This window comes from Nerophis lumbriciformis, linkage group LG13 (assembly GCF_033978685.3).
Source record: "Nerophis lumbriciformis linkage group LG13, RoL_Nlum_v2.1, whole genome shotgun sequence".
Lineage (NCBI taxonomy): Eukaryota > Metazoa > Chordata > Actinopteri > Syngnathiformes > Syngnathidae > Nerophis > Nerophis lumbriciformis.
The window spans coordinates 10,722,832-10,746,920 of NC_084560.2; the positions used below are offsets into that span (position 1 = coordinate 10,722,832).

The 24,089-nt window shown below is 35.4% G+C and overlaps 1 protein-coding gene across 1 annotated transcript in view; it reads right to left on the reverse strand.

Moving 5' to 3' along the window:
* Window positions 1–24,089, reverse strand: part of LOC133613865 (receptor tyrosine-protein kinase erbB-4-like) — a 1,130,743-nt gene that overhangs the window by 275,355 nt on the left and 831,299 nt on the right. The window contains exon 14 of the mRNA XM_061971723.2: window positions 23,533–23,626. Coding sequence (XP_061827707.1) covers window positions 23,533–23,626 — 94 coding nt within the window. The remainder of the gene's footprint in view (window positions 1–23,532; window positions 23,627–24,089) is intronic.

The following is a 24,089-nucleotide window of genomic DNA, read 5'->3' on the forward strand; positions in this document are numbered from 1 at the left end:
AAAGACGGTTCATGTTACGTGGAACCACGACTGAAGTCACATGGTTGGACCGCTTCTGGTGGCTGCAGTTCTGAGAGCATTAGTGTTTTTAAATGTGTTGATGAAGACATGTAAATACCCTGCAGTGGGGCCTCACTTGCTGCACTGACATTGTGCTTAAGTTGTCTGATTATCTTGTATAAAACACTGCACTGAGTTAATTAATGACACATTAGCTGGAGTGCATTGGGAGCGTTGGAAGACAAATTAACTGCAATGGTGGGAGAGAACATGCTGTAAAACAGCTGTTACGAGGCAAATCCCACTTTTGACTTTTTGATGAAACATTTATCAATACTAATGAAACATTAGACACATTGCTCAGCGCCTAGAATAATGAGTGAAAGAAACGTAAACGTCGCGGTAAACATGTTTATATCCTTCATTTGTGTCCTCATTATTGTCATGTCTGTGTGATCATGTTTTTGTTTTGGTCATGTTCGGTTTTGTTTTTGGACTTTTTGTGCACTTTTGTTTTGTCACCATAGCAACCATTAGTTTTCACCTGTCACGTCACGCACCTGTTTCACGTTTTGAGTCACGCACCTGTTTTCGTTAATCATGTCTATAGTATTTAAGTTCATTGTTTTCAGTTTGTCGGTCTGACGACATCCCACATTTATGCTCTTCATACCCCTGTCACACTCGGTTAACCTCTGCGCACTTCATGACATGTCCAAGTAAGTTTTCTTTATTCATGCCATAGTTTGCAAGTTTTGTTTAATTGTTCATAGCTTCTGCCCTTGTGCAAGTTTTGTGTTTATAGTCAAGTAAGGCTGAAACGACGCGTCGACGTAGTCGACGTCATCGGTTAGGTAAATACGTCGACGCCGTTTTTATGCGTCGATGCGTCGCATATTTACGTCACACTGCCGTCATGGCGGAGCGCAAAGCAGATGATGCGAGCGGTGCGAGCGAGGGAAAAAAAGCAAGGCAAAAGTCGTCAAAAGTGTGGGAGTATTTCAATAAACGGCCTAATAATGTTGTAGCGGTGAACAGCTGTCTCGTCAGCTGACGCGCGAGCTCGCAATTGTGGCTGCTGAGCAACCAGCCAAACCCCACTTAATAAAATAATATTTTATCTTAGAGCACATCCGCATCCCTATTCACCTAGGCAACCCCAGGAAATGTATATAATTCGGCATTATTTCGGCCAGTCGGCTTATATGATCAGAGCCGATCAGTTTACGTTCACGCGCAGGTATAACGCGGCGCGCTCCTGTCTCATCTGCTGGTGCGCGAGCCCAGTAATTAGACAGCTTTGTCAAATCAAGGAGTACAAAAGACGCCAGCGCAGAGTGGAAAAAGGTTTAGTTCATTACAGATAACACAGAGTTGTGCCAAAAGTATGTAAGATTAAATATTTCTCTTTGTGGGTGTGGCGCACCTGTTGCGCTGGTGAGATTGTGGGGGGGGGGGGCATGTAGCGTGCTTAGTCTGGAGGCTAAATACACACAGTGTGTTATGTAACTGTTGTTTAGTGTTGATATTCTTTGCTTAGTTTGATAAATGTTGCAGTTTGCTTCATCAGGAGGGTGAAGTCGCTCAACTTCAAGTGTTGGATTTAACTGTGTTGGCTCATTGGCTGCTGGTGAGGGCATAGAAAAAGGGGCATTTTTCTACCAGTAGACAGCGTTTAAGATTGAGTGTTTCACTGCTAAATTAATAATACATTTATATTGAATATGGATTTTAAATATGTATCTAAATAGGTGGTTAATTGGTTAGATATTTATGTATTTGCATATTGGGTTTTCTGCTGCATTTATCTATTGTGTTTCTGGGTTTAAATGTATTTTATATGTATCTTGGTGCATTTATGTTGAGACAATTTATTTAAAATCTGTTTTAACTTAAAGGGAAAAGATGTGTCCATTTTCTTGCACTTGTTTAATGGTTAAGAGTTTGATAGCCTAATTAATAATTGTAAATTATGGGATTGATAATTGATTGATTTTTTACAGCATGTTAATCTTGTGGTGTTTTGTCCTTAAAGGTTTTTCACCTACTAAAGAAGCTAAAGGCTACTAAAGGCTACTAAAGACAGCTAATGACAGCTAAAGAAACTAAAGTCTACTAACACTGCTAATGACTGTTTAAAAGACTAAAGAAGAAAAAAGAAGCTGTTTCTTCGTTGGAAAAACTGTTGCAAACTAAAGGAAAATAAAAGTAAAAAGTAACTACGGTCTGGTCTTTTGAGTGAAATCCAGAAGCCACATTCAGCATTGGTACATCCCTTCAAGTGTGGGATAAGCACAGCGAAAAAAGCAAAACACTGTTGCATGCACACTGTGTCGAGCGGAAATGGCCTATCATAGCAGCACAACGGCTATGAAGGAACATTTGAAAAGAAAACACCCGACAGCGTTCTTGCCATCACCATCAACTAGTCAATCGTCCGCGTGAGTATACGTTGTCATCATTACACAAAAACATGAATGTGTCATTTGTATCTGCGTTGTAAATTCATAAACTAAAACACTGAGAGGCGCGTTTGGCGTGCCTGTTCAGTGTTTACAAAGACGCTAACGTTAATTAGTTGTGCAAATACCTTTTACAACATTAACAGTTACATATACTATGTACAAACCAACAATTAACTTTCACTTTAATCATACTATCATTGTTGTGATATTAAGCAAAATAAGCAATACTTTTACTTTTGTTGAAATGTTTACACTGTTACAGAATATTTCGTTTTGCACTTTTTTTTGTACTGGATGTTTATCTTTATTTTTGCACATTTTAAAGCAAAATAAGCAATACTTTTACTTTAGAAATGCTTATACTATTGCAGAATATTAAGATTTGCACTGGATGTTTACTTTTATATTTGCACATTAAAAAGCAAATAAGCTACTTTTAATTTTGTTAAATGTTAAAAGTTTTAAATGTTTACATTGTTACAGAATGTTTTGTCATATTGTTGTCAAAGTTGACTGAGTGGCCATACTTTTTTTTTTGTAAATAAGTCATGCATTTTGAAAAAACTGGCCTAAATTTATTTTTTCATCTTCATTTTAAATAAAAAAATAATCGGTAAAAGGAAAAATAATCTATAGATTAATCGAAAAAAATAATCTATAGATTAACCGATTAATCGAAAAAATAATCTATAGATTAATCGATAGAAAAATAATCGTTAGCTGCAGCCTTATAGTCAAGTTTTGTACTTCCGCCCTTGTGCGCGCCTTTTGTTTACTTCCTTGTTTTGTAGTTATAGTGTTAAATAAAAATGTACTTACATACCCGTCTTGCCCGAGCCAACTTTCCGTTGCATCCCGGAAAAGCAAACACCCAGGACCAAGTCATGACAATTAATAGGAAGAGAACATGTTAATATACAAAACCCAAAACCAGTAATTTGGCGGAATACAATGATTTGCAAATCCTTTTCAACCTGAATAGACTGCAAAGACAAAACTTCTTTTTTTTTGTGCAAATATTCATTAACGTAGAATTTAATGGCAGCAACACATTGCAAAAATTTACTGAGTGTTGTTAAAAGGAAAGGCCATGTAACACAGTGGTGAACATGCCCTTTCCCAACTACTTTGGCACATGTTGCAGCCATGAAATTCTAAGTTGATTATTATTTGCAAAAAAAATAAAGTTTATGAGTTTGAACATCAAATATGTTGTCTTTGTAGCATATTCAACTGAATATGGGTTGAAAAGGATTTGCAAATGATTGTATTCCGTTTATATTTACATCTAACACAATTTCCCAACTCTTATGGAAACGGGGTTTGTATTCCGTTTTTATTTACCATTTACGCAACGTGCCAACTTCACTGGTTTTGGGTTTTGTATATATCTGCGGCTAATGTATGAAAAATATTTTTTCCCCTAAAATGTAGTGGGTGTGGCTTATATCCCGGTGCGCTCTATAGTCCAGGAAATAATGTAACTAATGGTGTTGCTGTAGCTGTTTACTTCAGAAGCAGTGAAGTAAACACGCTTCTTTACTTAGACCAGGGGTCGGCAACCCGCGGCTCTAGAGCCGCATGCGGCTCTTTAGCGCCGCCCTAGTGGCTCTCTGGAGCTTTTTCAAAAATGTATGAAAAATGGAAAAAGTTGAGGGGAAAAAAATATATATTTTTTGTTTTAATATGGTTTCTGTAGGAGGACAAACATGACACAAACCTCCCTAATTGTTATAAAGCACACTGTGTATATCAAACATGCTTCACTGATTCGAGTATTTGGCGAGCGCCGTTTTGTCCTACTAATTTTGGCGGTCCTTGAACTCACCTTAGTTTGTTTACATGTATAACTTTCTGCGACTTTCTAGGACGTGTTTTATGCCACTTCTTTTTCTGTCTCATGTTGTCCACCAAACTTTTAACGTTGTGCATGAATCCACAAAGGTGAGTTTTGTTGATGTTATTGACTTGTGTGGAGTGCTAATCAGACATATTTGGTCAGTGCATGACTGCGAGCTAATCGATGCTAACATGCTATTTAGGCTAGCTATATGTACATATTGCATAATTATGCCTCATTTGTTGCTATATTTGAGCTCATTTAGTTTCCTTTAAGTCATATTAATTCAATTTATATCTCATGACACACTATCTGTATGTAATATGGCTATTAATTTTTTGCGGCTCCAGACAGATTTTTTTTTTTGTATTTTTGGTCCAATATGGCTCTTTCAACATTTTGGGTTGCCGACCCCTGACTTAGACTATTTGAAATCCTCTCTTTGTTATCATTTAGGCCATTCAACTTGTTAGACACTCACATTTTGTATCAGATTCCTAAAAACACTTATTGGAGATGATCTTTGACTCAAATGTGCAAAATCAAATGTCTCCTGTGGAGGACACTGGTTCTTTGGAACATACAAAAGAAGAAGAATTGTTATTGGAAATGTGTGCCCCAAAACAATTTAGTTGAATATCACTGGATTTAGGGACACACTGTTGTCTACCCACCACTCTGAGGCAAAAGAGCAAAGGACAGGAGGTGAAGAAAGCAGAAGAAGACAATAAGAACGCGGCAGAGCGTTGGAAAGTGCGAAGGATGAAGAAGTGTGGTGGGGTGCTTTGGGGAGAAAGCAAATGAGAGGCATAAAGCAGTGTGAGAGGAGCACGCTCATAACGGCCATTGCTCCTCGCACTCACAATGATCACCACAACCCGCCTGGAAGAGGATTTATGGGACTAATATACAGCAGGCAGGAGGGAAGGATGGAGAGGCGTGCTCTCTGCCAGGCCAAAAGAACATCTCCCCGCTGACTGACACACAAACAACATGGACGTGGTGCGCAGAGATGTTCACACGCGCACTTTTTTGTGCAGGCATCAGAAGAGACACCCCTGGTCATGACCATTGACAAAGAGTCCAAGTGCAATGACATCATACTTTGGCAGCCTTAGTTGCTGCTTATTACTACTATTTGAACGTATCAATACTGGTACTCAACAGTACCAATGTCAGTACTTTGTGTGCATCAACAAATATTATTTTTTATAATAACTAGAGATGTCCAATAATGGCCTTTTTTGCCGATATCCCGATATTGTCCAACTCTTAATTACCGATTTCGATATCAACCGATAACGATATATACAGTCGTGGAATTAACACATTATTATGCCTAATTTTGTTGTGATGCCCCGCTGGATGCATTAAATAATGTAACAAGGTTTTCCAAAATATATCAACTCAAGTTATGGAAAAAAAATGCCAACATGGCACTGCCATATTTACTATTGAAGTCACAAAGTGCATTATTTTTTTTAACATGCCTCAAAACAGCAGCTTGGCATTTGGGACATACTCAAGGTGGGCGGGGTTGAGCTGGGGGAGGGTTAGGGGGGTGTATAATGTAGCGTCCCGGAAGAGTTAGTGCTGCAAGGGGTTCTGGGTATTTGTTCTGTTGTGTTGATGTTGTGTTACGGTGCGAATGTTCTCCCAAAATGTGTTTGTCATTCTTGTTTGGTGTGGGTTCACAGTGTGGCACATATTTGTAACAGTGTTAAAGTTGTTTATACGGCCACCCTCAGTGTGACCTGTATGGCTGTTGACCAAGAATGCATTGCATTCACTTGTGTGTGTGAAAAGCCGTAGATATTATGTGATCGGGCGGGCACGCAAAGACGGTGCCTTTAAGGCACGCCTCCAATATTGTTGTCTGGGTGGAAATCGGGAGAAATTCGGGAGAATGGTTGCCCCGGGAGATTTTCGGGAGGGGCACTGAAATTCGTGAGTCTCCCGGGAAAATCGGGAGGGTTGGCAAGTATGACTGCTCTATACTTCTCCCTACGTCCGTGTACCACTCCGTACAGCGGCGTTTTAAAAAGTCATACATTTTACTTTTTGAAACCGATACCGATAATTTCCGATATTACATTTTAAAGCATTTATCGGCCGATAATATCGGCAGTCCGATATTGTTGGACATCTCATTTTTTACTCCAATATTCAAAAAGGAGCCGATTATGAAAACTGCAGTCATATCTTGTTTCATGATCACATTTCTGAGTATCATTTGCCGGTATGACGCTAAGTTGCAAGTCCAAGATGACACTGGTATATAGTTTATGGTGTGTTGCACCCTACAAGGTGTTGATACTGTAGGCACTGTAATAGTTACGCACCAGCTGTTTGGTTGTAATGTGTATCTCCGTTGTAGTTTTCAGTAACACATTTGGAGGTGGTGAAATCGCCATGTAAAATCGCTAATGCTAAATAGTAGAACTTATGTTGGAGCGTTGCTTGAGCCATTTTCTTTGTTGGCGTTGAAGATTGCAACGTTAGTTCGGTTGAGTCTGCTCTCAGTGCTACTGGAGTGATTGGCAAAAAGAAAACTGGGCGTGACGTCACGTGCCAACCGGGTAGCGAAACGTGGCTCTGTTGGATTTTACGTGAATCGGTGCCCGATAGGTAGGTCCGGCGGGATTAGGTTGGCGCCATATAAAAAGTACCTGATTCAGTACCCATCTCTAATTAATACACAATATTACTCAAAAGCAAGTTTACATTTTTTTTACCACTTTAAAAAAAAACATTTCAATTATAAAATGTCTAATATCGATAAAAATATTAATAATAATGGTTTATTTTATTTTTATAGGGCTTTTAAAAGACACTCAAAAGCACTTTTGAATAAAAACTAACTATTCTGTGTGTTTGTTCTTATTATATATATATATATATATATATATATATATATATATATATATATATATATATAAATATATATATATATATAAATATATACTAATATATACACACACATATACTGCATACATATATATATATATATATATATAAATATATAAACATACATACATACATATATACATACATATATACACATATATAATACACATATATACAGTATATATCCGTATATATATATTCATATATATATAAATATATATATATATATATATAAATATACACATATATATATATATATACACAAATATATATATATATATATATACATATATATATATATATATATATACATGCATATATACATACATATACAGTATATACTCATATATAATACATATATGTATATATATATATATATATATATATATATATATATATACACATATATATATACACATATATATATATATATATATATATATATATATATATATATATATATATATATATATATATATAATTTTTTTTTTTTTTTTGTTTAAACATTGACAAAAGGGCTATTGTCTTTCAGAAAATACCAAAGCCAGTAATAATATTCTCAGTCCAGCTCTCCACAAGGCATTAATCCAATCAAATCACTTTGTGTAAAATGTATAATGTAATTGCTGTGGGCTCTGCAACCATAACACCATTGCTGTAATCCATTCGTCTACCTTTGCTGCGCATGTAGTTGCGACAGAAGGGTGCAACAGGTTAACATGAGACATTCTCTACACACAACGTGTGACAAAACACGTGTGTGTGTGCATGCGCGCGTGTGTGTGTGTGTGTGTGCGTGTGTGTGTACCCTAAACACATGTTTGTACATGCATGCTGCTGGTTAATGGCATTCATTTTTAAGTGGCACTCAACTCTCCACAGAAGAAAAAAGTGCATCAACACAATGTATGACGAGCACAATACCATTTCTGTTTGAATAATTGATATGAAACTGGAACTTAATAAAATGCTTTTCAATTTCACAATGCAATACAGTTTTGAAATGTATGTTGTCAATAAAGTAGGCAGGAAGGAATTAACTTTGGCAAATGGCATATAGAGGTTAAACAATTCATCAATAGGTTTTATTCCAGGCAGGTTTAATCTTTAGGTAACTAATGATTTGATCCCATTACGATTCTTTGGGTGACGATTCGATTTAGAATGGATTATCGAAAAGCTCATTCCGGTTGCACAGAGATGGCCTAAAACGATTGTTTTAAAAATTGATTCTGACAAAGAAAAATTAAATTAAATAAAATGTATGTATTTAAAATTATGAATTTATTTAGAATTGAGATGAATAAGAATCGCGATTCGGATATCAATCGATTGTTTGTAGTATTTATATGTCACAAAATGTAAGTGTTGTCCTTCGCCACATCGCATTTGAAATATTCCAGACTGACAACACCCCAGATTTATTTTAGACATTTCAAACAAATATGTGAAGCCTTTTCTACAATTTTTGGTTTGAATTTTTTAAATTTCAAGGAATTACACAAACAATATCACTACTACAGTAGTATTAGCCATTGTGCGGCCCGTAGCTAATTTTTTAGCGGCACATTCTGAAGACAATACTCAAAACATTCTAAAGACACTACTAAAATCATTCTAAAGACACTACTAACAACATTCTAAAAAGACTATTAAATACATTATAAATACACTACTAAAACAATCTAAAGACACTACTAATACATTCAAAAGACAGTACTAAAACATTCTAAAGACACTACTCAAAACATTCTAAAGAAACTACTAAAACATTCTAAAGACACTACTAAAAACATTGTAAAGACATTACTAAAAACATTCTAAAGACACTACTAAAATCATTCTAAAGAAACTACTAAAAACATTGTAAAGACATTACTAAAAACTTTCTAAAGACACTACTAAAATCATTCTAAAGACACTACTAACAACATTCTAAAGAGACTATTAAATACATTATAAAGACACTACTAAAACATTCTAAAGTCACTACTAAAAATGTTCAAAAGACACTACTAAAAACATTCTAAAGACACTACTCAAAACATTCTAAAGAAACTACTAAAACATTCTAAAGACACTACTAAAAACATTGTAAAGACATTACTAAAAACATTCTAAAGACACTACTAAAATCATTCTAAAGACACTACTAAAAACATTGTAAAGACATTACTAAAAACATTCTAAAGACACTACTAAAATCATTCTAAAGACACTACTAACAACATTCTAAAGAGACTATTAAATACATTATAAAGACACTACTAAAACATTCTAAAGTCACTACTAAAAATATTCTAAAGACACTACTAAAAACATTCTAAAGTGACGACAAAAACATTCTAAAGTCACTACTAACAACATTCAAAAGACACTACTAAAACATTCAAAAGACACTACTAAAACATTCTAAAGTCAACACTAAAACATTCTAAAGACACTACTAAAAACATTCTAAAGACACTACTAAAAATATTCTAAAGACATTACTAAAAACATCCTAAAGACAATACTAAAAACATTCTAAAGACAATACTAAAAACATTCTAAAGACACTACCAAAACCTTCTAAAGACACTACTAAAACATTCTAAAGACACTACTAAAACATTCTAAAGTCACTACTAAAAATATTCTAAAGACACTACTAAAAACATTCTAAAGTGACAACTAAAACATTCTAAAGTCACTACTAAAAATGTTCAAAAGACACTACTAAAAACATTCTAAAGACACTACTCAAAACATTCTAAAGAAACTACTAAAACATTCTAAAGACACTACTAAAAACATTGTAAAGACATTACTAAAAACATTCTAAAGACACTACTAAAATCATTCTAAAGACACTACTAAAAACATTGTAAAGACATTACTAAAAACATTCTAAAGACACTACTAAAATCATTCTAAAGACACTACTAACAACATTCTAAAGAGACTATTAAATACATTATAAAGACACTACTAAAACATTCTAAAGTCACTACTAAAAATATTCCAAAGACACTACTAAAAACATTCTAAAGTGACGACAAAAACATTCGAAAGTCACTACTAACAACATTCAAAAGACACTACTAAAACATTCAAAAGACACTACTAAAACATTCTAAAGTCAACACTAAAACATTCTAAAGACACTACTAAAAACATTCTAAAGACACTACTAAAAATATTCTAAAGACATTACTAAAAACATCCTAAAGACAATACTAAAAACATTCTAAAGACAATACTAAAAACATTCTAAAGACACTACCAAAACCTTCTAAAGACACTACTAAAACATTCTAAAGTCACTACTAAAAATATTCTAAAGACACTACTAAAAACATTCTAAAGTGACAACTAAAACATTCTAAAGTCACTACTAAAAACATTGTAAAGACACTACTAAAAACATTCTAAAAACACTACTAAAAGCATTGTAAAGACACTACTAAAAACATTCAAAAGAACTAAAACATTCTGAAGACATTACCAACAACATTTTAAAAACACTTTAAAAACACTACTAAAAACATTCTAAAGACACTACTAAAACATTCTAAAGACTACTAAAACATTCTAAAGTCACTACTAAAAACATTCTAAAGTCACTACTAACAACATTCTAAAGACATTACTAAAAACATTCTAAAGTCACTTTTAAAAACATTGTAAAGACACTACTAAAAAAATGGTAAAGACACAACTAAAAACATTGTAAAGACACTAGTAAAAACATTGTAAAGACAATACTAAAAACATTCTAAAGACACTAGTAAAACATTGTAAAGACACCACTAAAAAATTCCAAACACACTACAAAAAACATTCTAAAGTCACTACTAAAAACATTTTAAAGACTACTAAAAACAGTGTAAAGACACTACTAAAACATCCGGAAGACATTACGAACAACATTCTAAAGACACTACTAAAACATTCAGAAGACAATACTAAAACATTCTAAAGACACTACTAAAACATCCGGAAGACATTACGAACAACATTCTAAAGACACTACTAAAACATTCAGAAGACAATACTAAAAACATTCTAAAGACACGTTTAAAACATTCTAAAGACACTACTAAAACATTCTTAAGACACTACTAAAAACATTCTAAAGACACTACTAAAAATATTGTAAAGACACTATTAAAAACATTCTAAAGACACTACTAAAACGTTCTAAAGACACTACTAAAAACATTCTAAAGACACTACTAAAACATTCTAAAGTCACTACTAAAAACATTCTAAAGACACTACTAAAACATTCTAAAGTCACTACTAAAAACATTCTAAAGACACTACTAAAAACATTCTAAAGTCACTACTAAAACATTCTAAAGACACTACTAAAAACATTCTAAAGTCACTACTAAAACATTCTTAAGACACTACTAAAAACATTGTAAAGACACTACTAAAACATTGTAAAGACACTACTAAAACATTCTAAAGACACTACTAAACACATTGTAAAGATGCTACTAAAACATTCTAAAGACACTACTAAAAACATTCTAAAGACACTACTAAAAACAATAAAAGCGCAAATAGCCAAAATGTAACAAGGAAATGTCTCAACGTTGACCAATAACACAAAGCTGCCCTGCAGGCGATTTGTTTCTTCAAATCTGCTCAAAAAAATAATCAAAATCAATGTTGTTATTCATTATTGACTTGTTCAAGGCTCCAATTAGATGACATCAAATATTCCACTTTGAAATATTATTTAGGGAAATTGTTGCATATTTTGTGTGTTTGCCACGGAAAACAAACATTTTACTTGACAAAAAGGGCATAAAACATACAAATAAATAATAAAATAAATAATACAAACTTATAATTGACGGATAGATCTGAAGTTGATCTACAGACTTACACATTGAAAGTGGGAAAAAAAAAAATCACACATTTATGAGTAAGAATTTTTAAATTGTCATTACGCTAAAAATAATAATTAAAATCAATGTTGTTCTGAATTACTTTACATTAAATATTCCACTTTTGGAATTTATTTTGGGGGAAAATATTGGGGAAAAAAGGGCAAAAAACAAACAAAAAAAAGTTTTAATTTTTTTTATCAACAACTAGACCTGAAGTTGATCTACAGATTTAAGTGTTGAATAATAATAATACAAAATATATAAATATGACTTATTTTTAAATTGACTGAGACACTTCCGGGTCCCCAGGACCAAACTTAAGGGGAAAAAACGTATCTGAAAAATATCCAAATGGCATGTTTTCATTTTTCACTCTGTATAAAACGTTTGGACACTCCCGCACTCCAGGAAAGAGAACCAATTCAGTATCGTGGCCACTGATTGGCTCAGCCTCAGCCAGCATTACTATACTACATTAAACTGGTAAATTGTCTTTTTTTTATATAGCAAATTACTATACATGGAATGATACCCATGTTGAACGTGTGAATGAGTGAATGTTTTCTATTCACCCATTCACACACACACGTTCACACACTGATGCCATGCAAGGTGCTAACACGACCTTTTAGGACGGGGATGTCAAACTTGTTTTTATTGAGGGCCACATCGCAGTTATGTATGTATGTATATATGTATGTATGAATTTGCCTCTGGATTTCATTATTAATTACAAAAAATGTTTTAAGTAGACCGAATGCAGCTAAGATAGGCTCCAGCACCCCCCGCAACTTCATAAGGGACAAGCGGTAGAAAATGGATGGTTTTAAGTAGACTGTCGATTTTACAGTAAAAACTTTACATTTACAAAATGTTACTGTAAAATAGTGTTTTTACGGTAAATGGAAAAACAGTACCACTGTTTTTTGTTTTTTTGGGGGGGGGGTTTACGGAAAAAGCTAGCAGCTTAGTTGCCAGAATGTTTGTGTTCAATTTACATTGTTTTTTACAACATTATATTGTTAATGGAAGACCAGTACAAGTTATTTTTTTATTCTGGCACCTTAGCTGCCAGTTTTTCTACCGTAAAAACAAATGTACCGTCTTGCCAATGCACCGTTGGAAACAACAACCGTAGATTTTACAGTCAAAAACTGGGAGCTCCGTCAACAGAATTTTAACACACAATACAGTAGTATTTTTTTTTTTTCAATTTACAATAATATGCTGTAAAGAACGTAACATGTATTGTCATTTTTATTAATTTGATGGGTAGTTTACTGTAAAGTTAAGTATTTTTATTTAGACAAAAACATGTTTGGAAAGTATGATAATATACTGTGATATCTGTTGCAATATTTCAAGCAGTACATATATTTGTTCTGTTACCCTGTAACATCCCTTGTTGTAAAATTACAACGCTACCTTTAACCATCCTAAAAAACAATATGTTATATATTTTTTTAAACACATTTATATCGTCATTGGGTCCTATTGTTCAGTCTCACAAGGCTATTGGATTATACATTTGTTTATAAGTCACGCCTTCTGGCCATGAACTCACACAACCTCTCAATGTTTCCTTCGAACAAAATCTATTTGTTTCATTGGACTGGATTCATCAGATTCAAGTAATTAAAATGTATTTTATATATTTTTTTGGTTGTTATTACAATGTCTAGAACATGTACATATATAGTTATTGTGGAACAGATGCATCAAATTTCATTTAGAGCTTGTTATATAATTGTTGCAATTATACAACACTGGGTGAATGTGGTAGTCAAAATAGCTGGCTTGTTGCAGTGGGCTCAAACAGGTTGTATTCCATACTTGCCAACCTTGAGACCTCCGATTTCGGTAGGTGGGGGGAGGGGTGGGGATGGGCGTGGTCGGGGTGGGACAGGGGCGTGGTTGGGGGCGTGGCTAAAAGGGGAGGAGTATATTTACAGCTAGAATTCACCAAGTCAAGTATACATACATACATATATATATATATATATATATATATATATATATATATATATATATATATATATATATATATATATATATATATATGAAATACTTGACTAGTAGAGTAGATGAGTGTTGTGTGTGTATATGTGTAAATAAATGAACACTGAAATTCAAGTATTTATTATATATATATATATATATATATATATATATATATATATATATATATATATATATAATAAAATAAATATATGTATATATATATATATATATATATATATATAGCTAGAATTCACTGAATGTCAAGTATTTCTTATATATATATATATATATATACATACATACATACATACATACGTATGTATGTATGTATATATATGTATGTATGTATATATATATATATATATATATATATATAAGAAATACTTGACGTTCAGTGAATTCTAGCTATATATATATATATATATATATATATATATATATATATATATATATATATATATATATATATATATACATATACATATATTTATTTTATTATATATATATATATATATATACACACATTTATTTTATTATATATATATATATATATAAAATAAATACTTGAATTTCAGTGTTCATTTATTTACACATATACACACACATAACACTCATCTACTCATTGTTGAGTTAAGGGTTGAATTGTCCATCCTTGTTCTAGTCTCTGTCACTATTTTTCGAACCATGCTGAACACCCTCTCTGAAGCTGCATTGATGTGTGGCACGCACAAAAGTGCTTTCATCAAATGCACTAGATGGCAGTATTGTCCTGTTTAAGAGTGTCACAACATTGCTGTTTACGGCAGACAAACTGCTTTACGGTATACAAAAAAGTGACTGCTGTTGTGTGTTGTTGCCACGCTGGGAGGACGTTAATGAAACTGCCTAACAATAAACCCACATAAGAAACCAAGAACTCGCCCTCCATCATTCTATAGTTATAACGTGATTGGGCAGGTACGCTTTTTTATATTGTGGAGGACCTGAGTCCGCCTGAATTTCCGGAGATTTTCGGGAGAAAATTTGTCCCGGGAGGTTTTCGGGAGAGGCGCTGAATTTCGGGAGTCTCCCGGAAAATCCGGGAGGGTTGGCAAGTATGTTGTATTCCCTCCACTACATCACTGCCTGAAGTATTTTCTCTATACATGGATAGTATACATTCTACAGACGTTTTACAGACGACAGGGTCTGTTTTTAGGACTTTCATCACCAATGAAAGTCTTCATGAGAAAAAAAAAAAAGAGGGGGAAAAAGCGTTTAAGAGTTTTATCTTGTTTTTATATTTGTAATAAATGACTTCATAACAATATAACTAATGTGTGATTATTATTAATGGTATATACCGTTATGGGGCTAAGTAAGCAATCAACCCTGCAAATGAAAACTTAGTTGTTCAGACAATGTGAGTACAAATACAGAAATTCTGCTCCCCTCAAAGCCCAATTTTGCAATATTACAATTTTTCTCTAAAAACATACTATTTTTATTTTTTTTAACTCTTCAATTTCTACATCAAATGCCTCCTACAACGACATCTGCAAGGTCAAATGTATATATTGTTTAGGTTTTTCTATATTTGGGTCTTACAGGGTTAAAATGAAAAAAATCCATTACATTTAGTGAGAAAATATGAAGTACTTTTTTGACACATATCATTTCCAGGTGTTTGCGGGCCAGATACAATGATGTCGCGGGCCTTGAGTTTGACACATGTGCTTTAGGAGCAAGGAATCGAACAAGGAACCCTCAAGTTGCTGGCACGGCCGTTCATCTGTCTGCGTCACGTGTGCAAAGTCGTCCAAAGGGTGTTATTTTATGTTTAAAGGCTTCTAATATTGCTGACAAACATACTTGGAAGGTACTAAACCGTTTTTTATGCTTTAGCAATGAACATTTGTTGACTTATAATCGTTAATTCCTACTTTGAGGACATTAATGTATGCATAAATGATGAAATGAATGAAAAACCAAGGAGTAACAAGACTGATGCTTGTTGTGTCAGTCCCCTGTGTCCTGACCCCTGGCCCCTGGACTCCTGTCAATCAAACAGCAAGACCCACTTTTAAAAGGCCTCACTCCAGCTTTTCCCCTTCCCACTTTTTGGCTCGTACCTAAAGTGCACAAACATGACAAAGCACTCTGTTCAAACCGTAAAGCCAATTATTGCAAAATGGTGGACAAAGAGGAAACAGGATGTAGTCAGTATGTCAGCAGCTGACCGATTGATGGCGGATCAAAGCGGCAAACAAAATATTTGTTATCGTTGGCGTCCACATTGCTGCGGATGGCAGACGAACAATCAGTTTGAGCTTTGAGACGTTTCGTGAGACAAAGTCGATGTCGGAGCTGAGAGGACGTCATTGGACTGTTAATGGAGTGATGCATCATGGTCTAAGACAGGGGTCGGCAACCTGCGGCTCCGGAGCCGCATGCGGCTCTTTGATCACTCTGATGCGGCTCAGCAGCTTACTTGCCGACCCCCCCGATTTTCCCGGGAGACTTCCGGATTTCAGTGCCTCTCGCAGAAAACTCCCGGGATAAATATTCTCCAATGTTCAACCTTACAGTTATAATAAGGGCATGCCATGATGGTACAGCATTTGGCGCCCTCTACAATGTGTATTAACAGCGTGCCAGCCCTACACCTTGTTATGCAGTATGCATCTTCTACTTGCACACGTACGTGACAGCAAGGCATAATTGGTCAACAGCCACACAGGTTACACTGACAGTGACCATATAAAACAACTTTAACACTCTTACTAATAATGCGCCACATTTTGAACCAAAACCAAACAAGAATGACAAACACATTTCGGGAGAACATCTGCACCTTAACACAACAGAACAAATACCCAGAATCCCATGCAGCCCTGACTCTTCCGGGCTACATTATACACCCCTGCTACCACCAAACCCCGCCCCCACCCCAACCCTGCTCCCTCACACATCGGGCTGCATGGGATTCTGGGTATTTGTCCTGTTGTGTTTATGTTGTGTTACGGTGCGGATGTTCTCCCGAAATGTGTTTGTCATTCTTGTTTGGTGTGGGTTCACAGTGTGGCGCATTATTAGTAAGAGTGTTAAAGTTTTTTTTGTTTTTTTTATACCGCCACCGTCTGTGTAACCTGTGTGGTTGTTGACCAAGTATGCTTTGCTGTCACCTACGTGGGCAAGTGGAAGCCCCATACAATGTGTGGCTGATCAGGCATGCTGATTGTAGTGGGTGCTATATGCTGTACCATCACAGCACGCATGACGCTGACAAGCGCCATTCATATAAAACACTCGTGCCTCACCAGCATTCAAATTCCGTATTAATGTATGGGCAGCGTGTCTGAGACCCCTGGTTTATTCATAGCACAAAGCAAAAAAAAAACTTCTTATGCAGTGTTATTTCATTTTAAATTCCAAACATTTTTTGTGGCTCCCATTGTTATCTTTAATTTGTGAAACTGGTCAAAATGGCTCTGTGACTGGTAAAGGTTGCCGACCCCTGGTCTAAGACATGGGTGTCAAACTCTGGCCCGTGAGCTAAATTTGGCTCGCCGTGTAATTTCACTTGGCCCTTGAGGCGATATCAAATTAACACTAAAGCTGGCCCGCCGATCCTCCCGGGAGTCTTCCAAACGCTCGCCCGCCAGCCAGCCCAACGAGTGCTGGCCCAGTCACATAACATGTGCGGCTTCTGCACGCACACACATTGGAATGCAACGCATACTTCATCAACAGCGATACAGGTTACACTGAGGGTAGCCGAATAAAAAACTTTAACACTGTTAGAAATATACGCCACACTGTGAATCCACACCAAACTAGAACCCTTTGCAGCACTAACTCTTCCGGGACGCTACAAGGTGTGTGTGTCGGGGGGGGGTGTTTTTTGTAGCGTCCCGGAAGTGTTAGTGCTGCAAGGGATTCTGGGTATTTGTTCTGTTGTGTTATTTTGTGTTACAGTGCGGATGTTCTCCTGAAATGTGTTTGTCATTCTTGTTTGGTGTGGATTCACAGTGTAGCGTATAATTCTAACAGTGTTAAACTTTTTTATACTGGCACCCTCATCATGGATCGCTGCGTTGCATTCGCTCGTGTGTGCGTACAGAAGCCGCAAATATCTTGTGACTGGGTCTGAATGATGTTAGAATGGATGAAAAGCGAACGTGACGATAGCTCGTAGAGTACGTTAAAGGACAATTTGTTCAACCTTGGCCCGCGGCTTTGTTCGGATTTAAATTTTGGCCCACTCTGTATTTGAGTTTGACACCCCTGGTCTAAGACCACCGCAGGGACGTCTCCACTTGGTTCGGTTTCAGGCTCGTTAAGAACTGGAGTGTAAATGATTTTTGGAGGTATTTTGTTGGTTAGTTTTGCAGTCTTGAATGTCTTTTTTTTTTTTTTTTTTTTAAATACAGTGAGTAGTGATCTGAATAAGTACGTAAGAAATGCAATTAAAACAATGTGTTTATTTATATTTCTTACATACTGTAAATTCAGGACTATAAGCTGCTTCTTTTTTCCTACGCTTTTTTCCGACACTGCGGCTTATAAAACGGTGCGACTAATTCATGGATTTTTCTTCGCTGACAGCCATATAGCAATTACTTTTCATGAAAGACAAAACAATACACTTAAAAGGTGTGTTATTGTGTGTGCTATGGCGCCAGCAGAGTTAGCTCACTGCAGGTGTTGCGAGGTCAGTCGTTCTCAAATAGTCGAGTGGGCCCCCCCTCGGACCTCGGGGACCTTGCTTTTTTTGCCCTAGCAGAATACGATGAAGCGTATGTCGCACTTGGCTTCACTGGAACCACGGTGGGAGATGAGGAAAGACCAGTGTGTTGTTCCCTTTCATGTTAATAAGCCTACAATGTTATGCAGAGGTGTACTTATAACAATTTTTTAGACAAATTATTAGAGATGTTTTTATCGGCCGATAAATGCTTAAAAGGTAATATCGGAAATTATCGGTATCGGTTTCAAAAAGTAAAATTAATGACTTTTTAAAACGCCGGTGCACGGAGCGGTACATATCCGGTAAAACACGGACGTAGGGAGCAGTACAGAGCAGTTGCGTCTCCCAGTCAGCAGCCACTCCCCTCTCCCCTCCACAACACAGGAGTTGACGACTGCAGCATGAGAGATTTACTGGCGACGCTTGATGACCTCATCAAACCGCCGCGAGCGCAGCATAACAACAACAAGAGTGTGTTGTTGCCGGTGCTGTAGCCGTGGCTAACAAGCGACTGACTAACGACACCATGTCTATGGTTTGGGATTATTTTAAAGTGTCTCTGACGGATAAAAAATGTTTGATCTCCCACCTCTTCCAAGAATCATAAGGAGATACACGATGAATACAAGCGGAAGATGGATGTGAGCCCAGTTTATCATTTCCTGTTATACAGTATGCCAGGTCGTCTTGCACTAAAGGAGGACTATGTTGTTGTTTACTTTATTACTCTAGTATACTCTGGACTGAAGCTGTGTGCCTTCATTGTTTTTGTAGCTGTTGTTTTGAGGCATGTTTAAAAAAAAAAAATAATAATGCACTTTGTGAAAGTCAAAGTATAGTATTTCCATAGTTGTAGTGGGTATCAGGATTATTTCAGGGAGCGCATGTCCCAAATTCCAAGCTGCGGTTTGGAGGCATGTTAAAAAAAATAATGCACTTTGTGACTTCAATAATAAATATGGCAGTGCCATGTTGGCACTTTTTTCCATAACTTGAGTTGAAGTTGTTCTCTTATTTTGGAAAACCTTGTTACATTGTTTATTGCATCCAGCGGGGCTTCACAACAAAAATAGGCATAATGTTGTGTTGATTCCACGACTGTATATATCTGTATCGGTTGATATCGCAATCGGTAATTAAGAGTTGGACAATATCGGAATATCGGATATCGGCAAAAAAGCCATTATCGGACATCTCTACAAATTATGCTATTCAGAGTCACGGTGGAGTAACAGGGGGGCGTAACAGAAAATATTTGAGAAGCAGTGTGCAAGGTTTAAAGCTTGGGACCAGTAGTACAAGTGTCAATCTGTCTTATAGTCGTCCATAGTGTTTTTACTTGTATTGATTCTTCATTCATCACTCAAAGCAACGTTTTTAAGTTTTACAATATAACTAAAACAATTCTTACTTACTAAACTGTCCCATGTGTGATGTCTGTAGGAGTGTTCTCATGCATATTTGTACGTGCTATCGTAATGTAATCAAGCGACCGTCGTTAGCATTAGCTAATATGCTAGCGCATTTACGAGTGTCTGTGTCAGTATTATTACCTTACAACGGCATTATTTTTGTATTGTTTCACTTTCACAAATCCCTCAGTAAATTCACCAAATCGTCACCGTGGAGTTATTGAGTCTGTTTACCTGATTAGAGAGCTAGCTTGCGCAGCTAGTGGGTCCATGACAATGACTTTTATTTTGTTTGGTCAGCCGTTTTACTGCCGTGTTACAGCCACCATTTGGAAACAATTAAGGTATGTAAATAAATATTTATGGAATATTTCTGTGTAACTAACTCATTTCACATTTTACATATCTCCGGCTGTGGCTAATATATGGCTTTTTTTCCCTGAGCTTATATATCGGTGCGCTCTATAGTCCGGAAAATACGGTACTTCTTTTTTTTAATTGTAGCGTCAAATAGAAAGACACGCTGCTTCACGAGAGTCGCTCTTCTCATCCGCTGTGAGATAAGTCTGCTCTGGCATATTTTCCCAGAAAAGTCCGGTTTCATCGCAGTAATAACTTGCTGTGGTATTTACTTGTCGTATACCTGTGAGCACCATTAATATATTCCTCGCAAATACTCGTTTTTTTAAAACTCCACAGCGATTGCATCTTTCTTTCCAATGCTGTCCCCTGCTTTGCACATAGACATATCGGCTCCATAACAAAGTTTTCAAATCTAAAAGTCCGCAAATAGAGGTGTTTGTAAATTGAGATATTTCTGTTTTCAAGCCACTGTGTCCTTTTTTTTTAATCATGAACTCATTAGGTAGTTTACTATCAATATTTGTATGTATGTATACCTTTATATGTATGTATGTTATAGCAAAACATGATGTATTGTTTTTTTGTAAATGGAAAAACAGTATCACTGTTTTTGGGTTGTTTTTTTTTACAGAAAAAGCTGTCAGCTGAGTTGCCAGAATTTTTGTGTTAAATTGACATTGTTTTTTACAACATTATATTGTTAATGGAAAACCAGTACAAGTTATTTTTTTTATTCTGGCACCTTAGCTGCTAGTTTTTCTACCGTAAAAACAAATGTACTGTTTTTCCATTTACAGTAATACACCGTTGGAAACAACAACCGTAGATTTTACAGTCAAGAACTGGCAGCTCTGTCAACAGAATTTTAACGCAAAAAACAGTAGTAGTTTTTTTTTCAATTTACAATAATATGCTGTAAAGAAAGTAACATGTATTGTAATTTTTATTAATTTGATGGGTGTTTTGCTGTAAAGTTAAGTATTTTTATTTAGACAAAAACATGTTTGGAAAGTATGATAATATAGTGTAATATCTGTTGCAATATTGGATACTATTAAAGTTTAAAAGGTATGCAATTTCAAGGAGTACATATGTTTTTTTCTGTTAACCCTGTAACACCCCTTGTTGGAAAATTACAACATTACCTTTATCCATCCTAAAAAACAATCTGTTATGTATTTTTTTACCACATGTACATAGTCATTGGGTCCTATTGTTCAGTCTCACAAGGCTATTGGGTAGTACATTTGTTTATAAGTCACGCCTTCTGACCTCTCAAGGTTACCTTCGAACAAAATTTATTTGTTTCATTGGACTGGATTCATCAGATTCAAGTAATTAAAATGTATTTTATATATTTTTTGGTTGTTATTACAATGTCTGGAGCAGGCGAGCTACTTTTCAATTGATCAAGTCGTGGGGATCTACCTCATTCATATATATAATTTATATTTACTTATTTATGAAATATATGTTTTTGTTAACAAGTTAAAGGTGTTTAATGATAATGCAAGCATGTTTAACACATATAGTTAATATTGTTAATACATTAAAGGTGTTTAATGATAACACAAGTATGTTTAATACATATAGTTAATATTGTTAACAAGTTAAAGGTGTTTAAAGATAATGCAAGCATGTTTAACACATATAGTTAATATTGTTAACAAGTTAAAGGTGGTTAAAAATAATACAAGCATGTTTAACACAAATAGTTAATATTGTTAACAACTTAAAGGTGGTTAAAGATAAAACAAGCATGTTTAACACATATAGTTAATATTGTTAACAACTTAAAGGTGGTTAAAGATAATACAAGCATGTTTAACACATATAGTTAATATTGTTAACAACTTAAAGGTGGTTAAAGATAATACAAGCATGTTTAACACATATAGATTCCTTTCTTTCATGAAGACAAGAATATAAGTTGGTGTATTACCTGATTGTGATGACTTGCATTGATTGGAATCAGACAGTGGTGATGATAAGGTCCGCATTTTCGAATGGAGGAGAAAAAAAGTCCTCCTTTCCGTCCAATACCACATGAAAGTGGTTGGTTTTTGGCATCTTATTTGTCCAGCTTCCGTACTCCTTTGTATACACTTTACAAGAAATACATTGTCGGCAAACTCCGTAGCTTGCTAGCTTGTGCACGCCAGCTTTCTGACACTCCTATTTTGGTAGCGCAGGCAGGATGAAGCAGAGCTTTTATTGTGCAACTGTGCAGTCGGTCTTTGGAGTTTTGACGACAGGTACGGCGCCAGAGTCTGTTGAAATAAAGTGTTTCTCGTCTTCCAGTCGGTCATTTTAATGAGCTGGCAGCAGCCAGCGTCATCTCAGAAGACCCTCGGGTGCCGTGAATGTCAATCAAGTGACGAAAGTGACATCATAGTGAAGATTTATGATCGCTCATTTTTAGGACTATTTTTTTTAATGCCTGGCTTGTGATCGACTGACACACCCTCCGAGATCGACCGGTAGACCGCGATCGACGTAATGAGCACCCCTGGTCTAGAGCACGTACATATGTAGTTATTATGGAACAGATGCATCAAATTTCATTTAGAGCTTGTTATATAATTGTTGCGATTTTAATCATGAACTCATTAGGTAGTTTACTATCAATATTTGTATGTATGTATGTATGTTATGGCAAAACATGATGTATTGTTTTTTTGTAAGGAACCGTATGTCCTTTTTGAGCTAATAAGGTTTGAAGAAACCTTGCACTTAACATAACTAACACAACAAAGCCTCTCCTTGGTCATTTTGTACGATTTATACGAAAAGATAAAAATCCTTATTTGGCAACAAATGAATGATCAGACAGCCTCAAGGTCTCTGTGTATATTCACAGGATTTACAGTATGAGGTTAATAAAACCTTCAAGTTTGCCCGACATTTGCTGACTCGGCAGGATACTTACTGGACCGCGGCAGGTCAGAGAGTCCTCGTCGGCCCGCTCACATTGGCCATCGCACTCCACGCACAGCGATCCGTTGGCAAACTCTCGAATCTCCCTGAGAGAAATGTGGGTTAGAAAAAAAAAGTGGGCAATGGTAAACAATCATTTAAACCATGCAATTCATTTTTCGTCAACTATTTAACGCACTAAACACACTTTTGCTTAGTTTTTGGATGACAACTAGTGTTTCTCAACCACCGAAAAATATCTCTCGGTTGCAATACATTTTTCCACCACTTGTGGCAGTAATGACAATAGCAAACAAAGAGAAGAAGTATGGAGCTAAAGTCATACAGAAGTTTTTTCAGCGCAAAAATGATGACTAATGCACTTACCTTTTATTGACAGACTATAAACAAAATATGTATTATTGTTATTTGTTAATAATGTTGGAACAATTTATTAATTTTAGCACTGCGTAATTGTATGTATCCGTTTTTATGAGTCATTTATTTTTGATGAGTAATTATTTTGTAATCAGTCTGACCAAAGCCTTGAAAATAATCGTTATGCTTAAC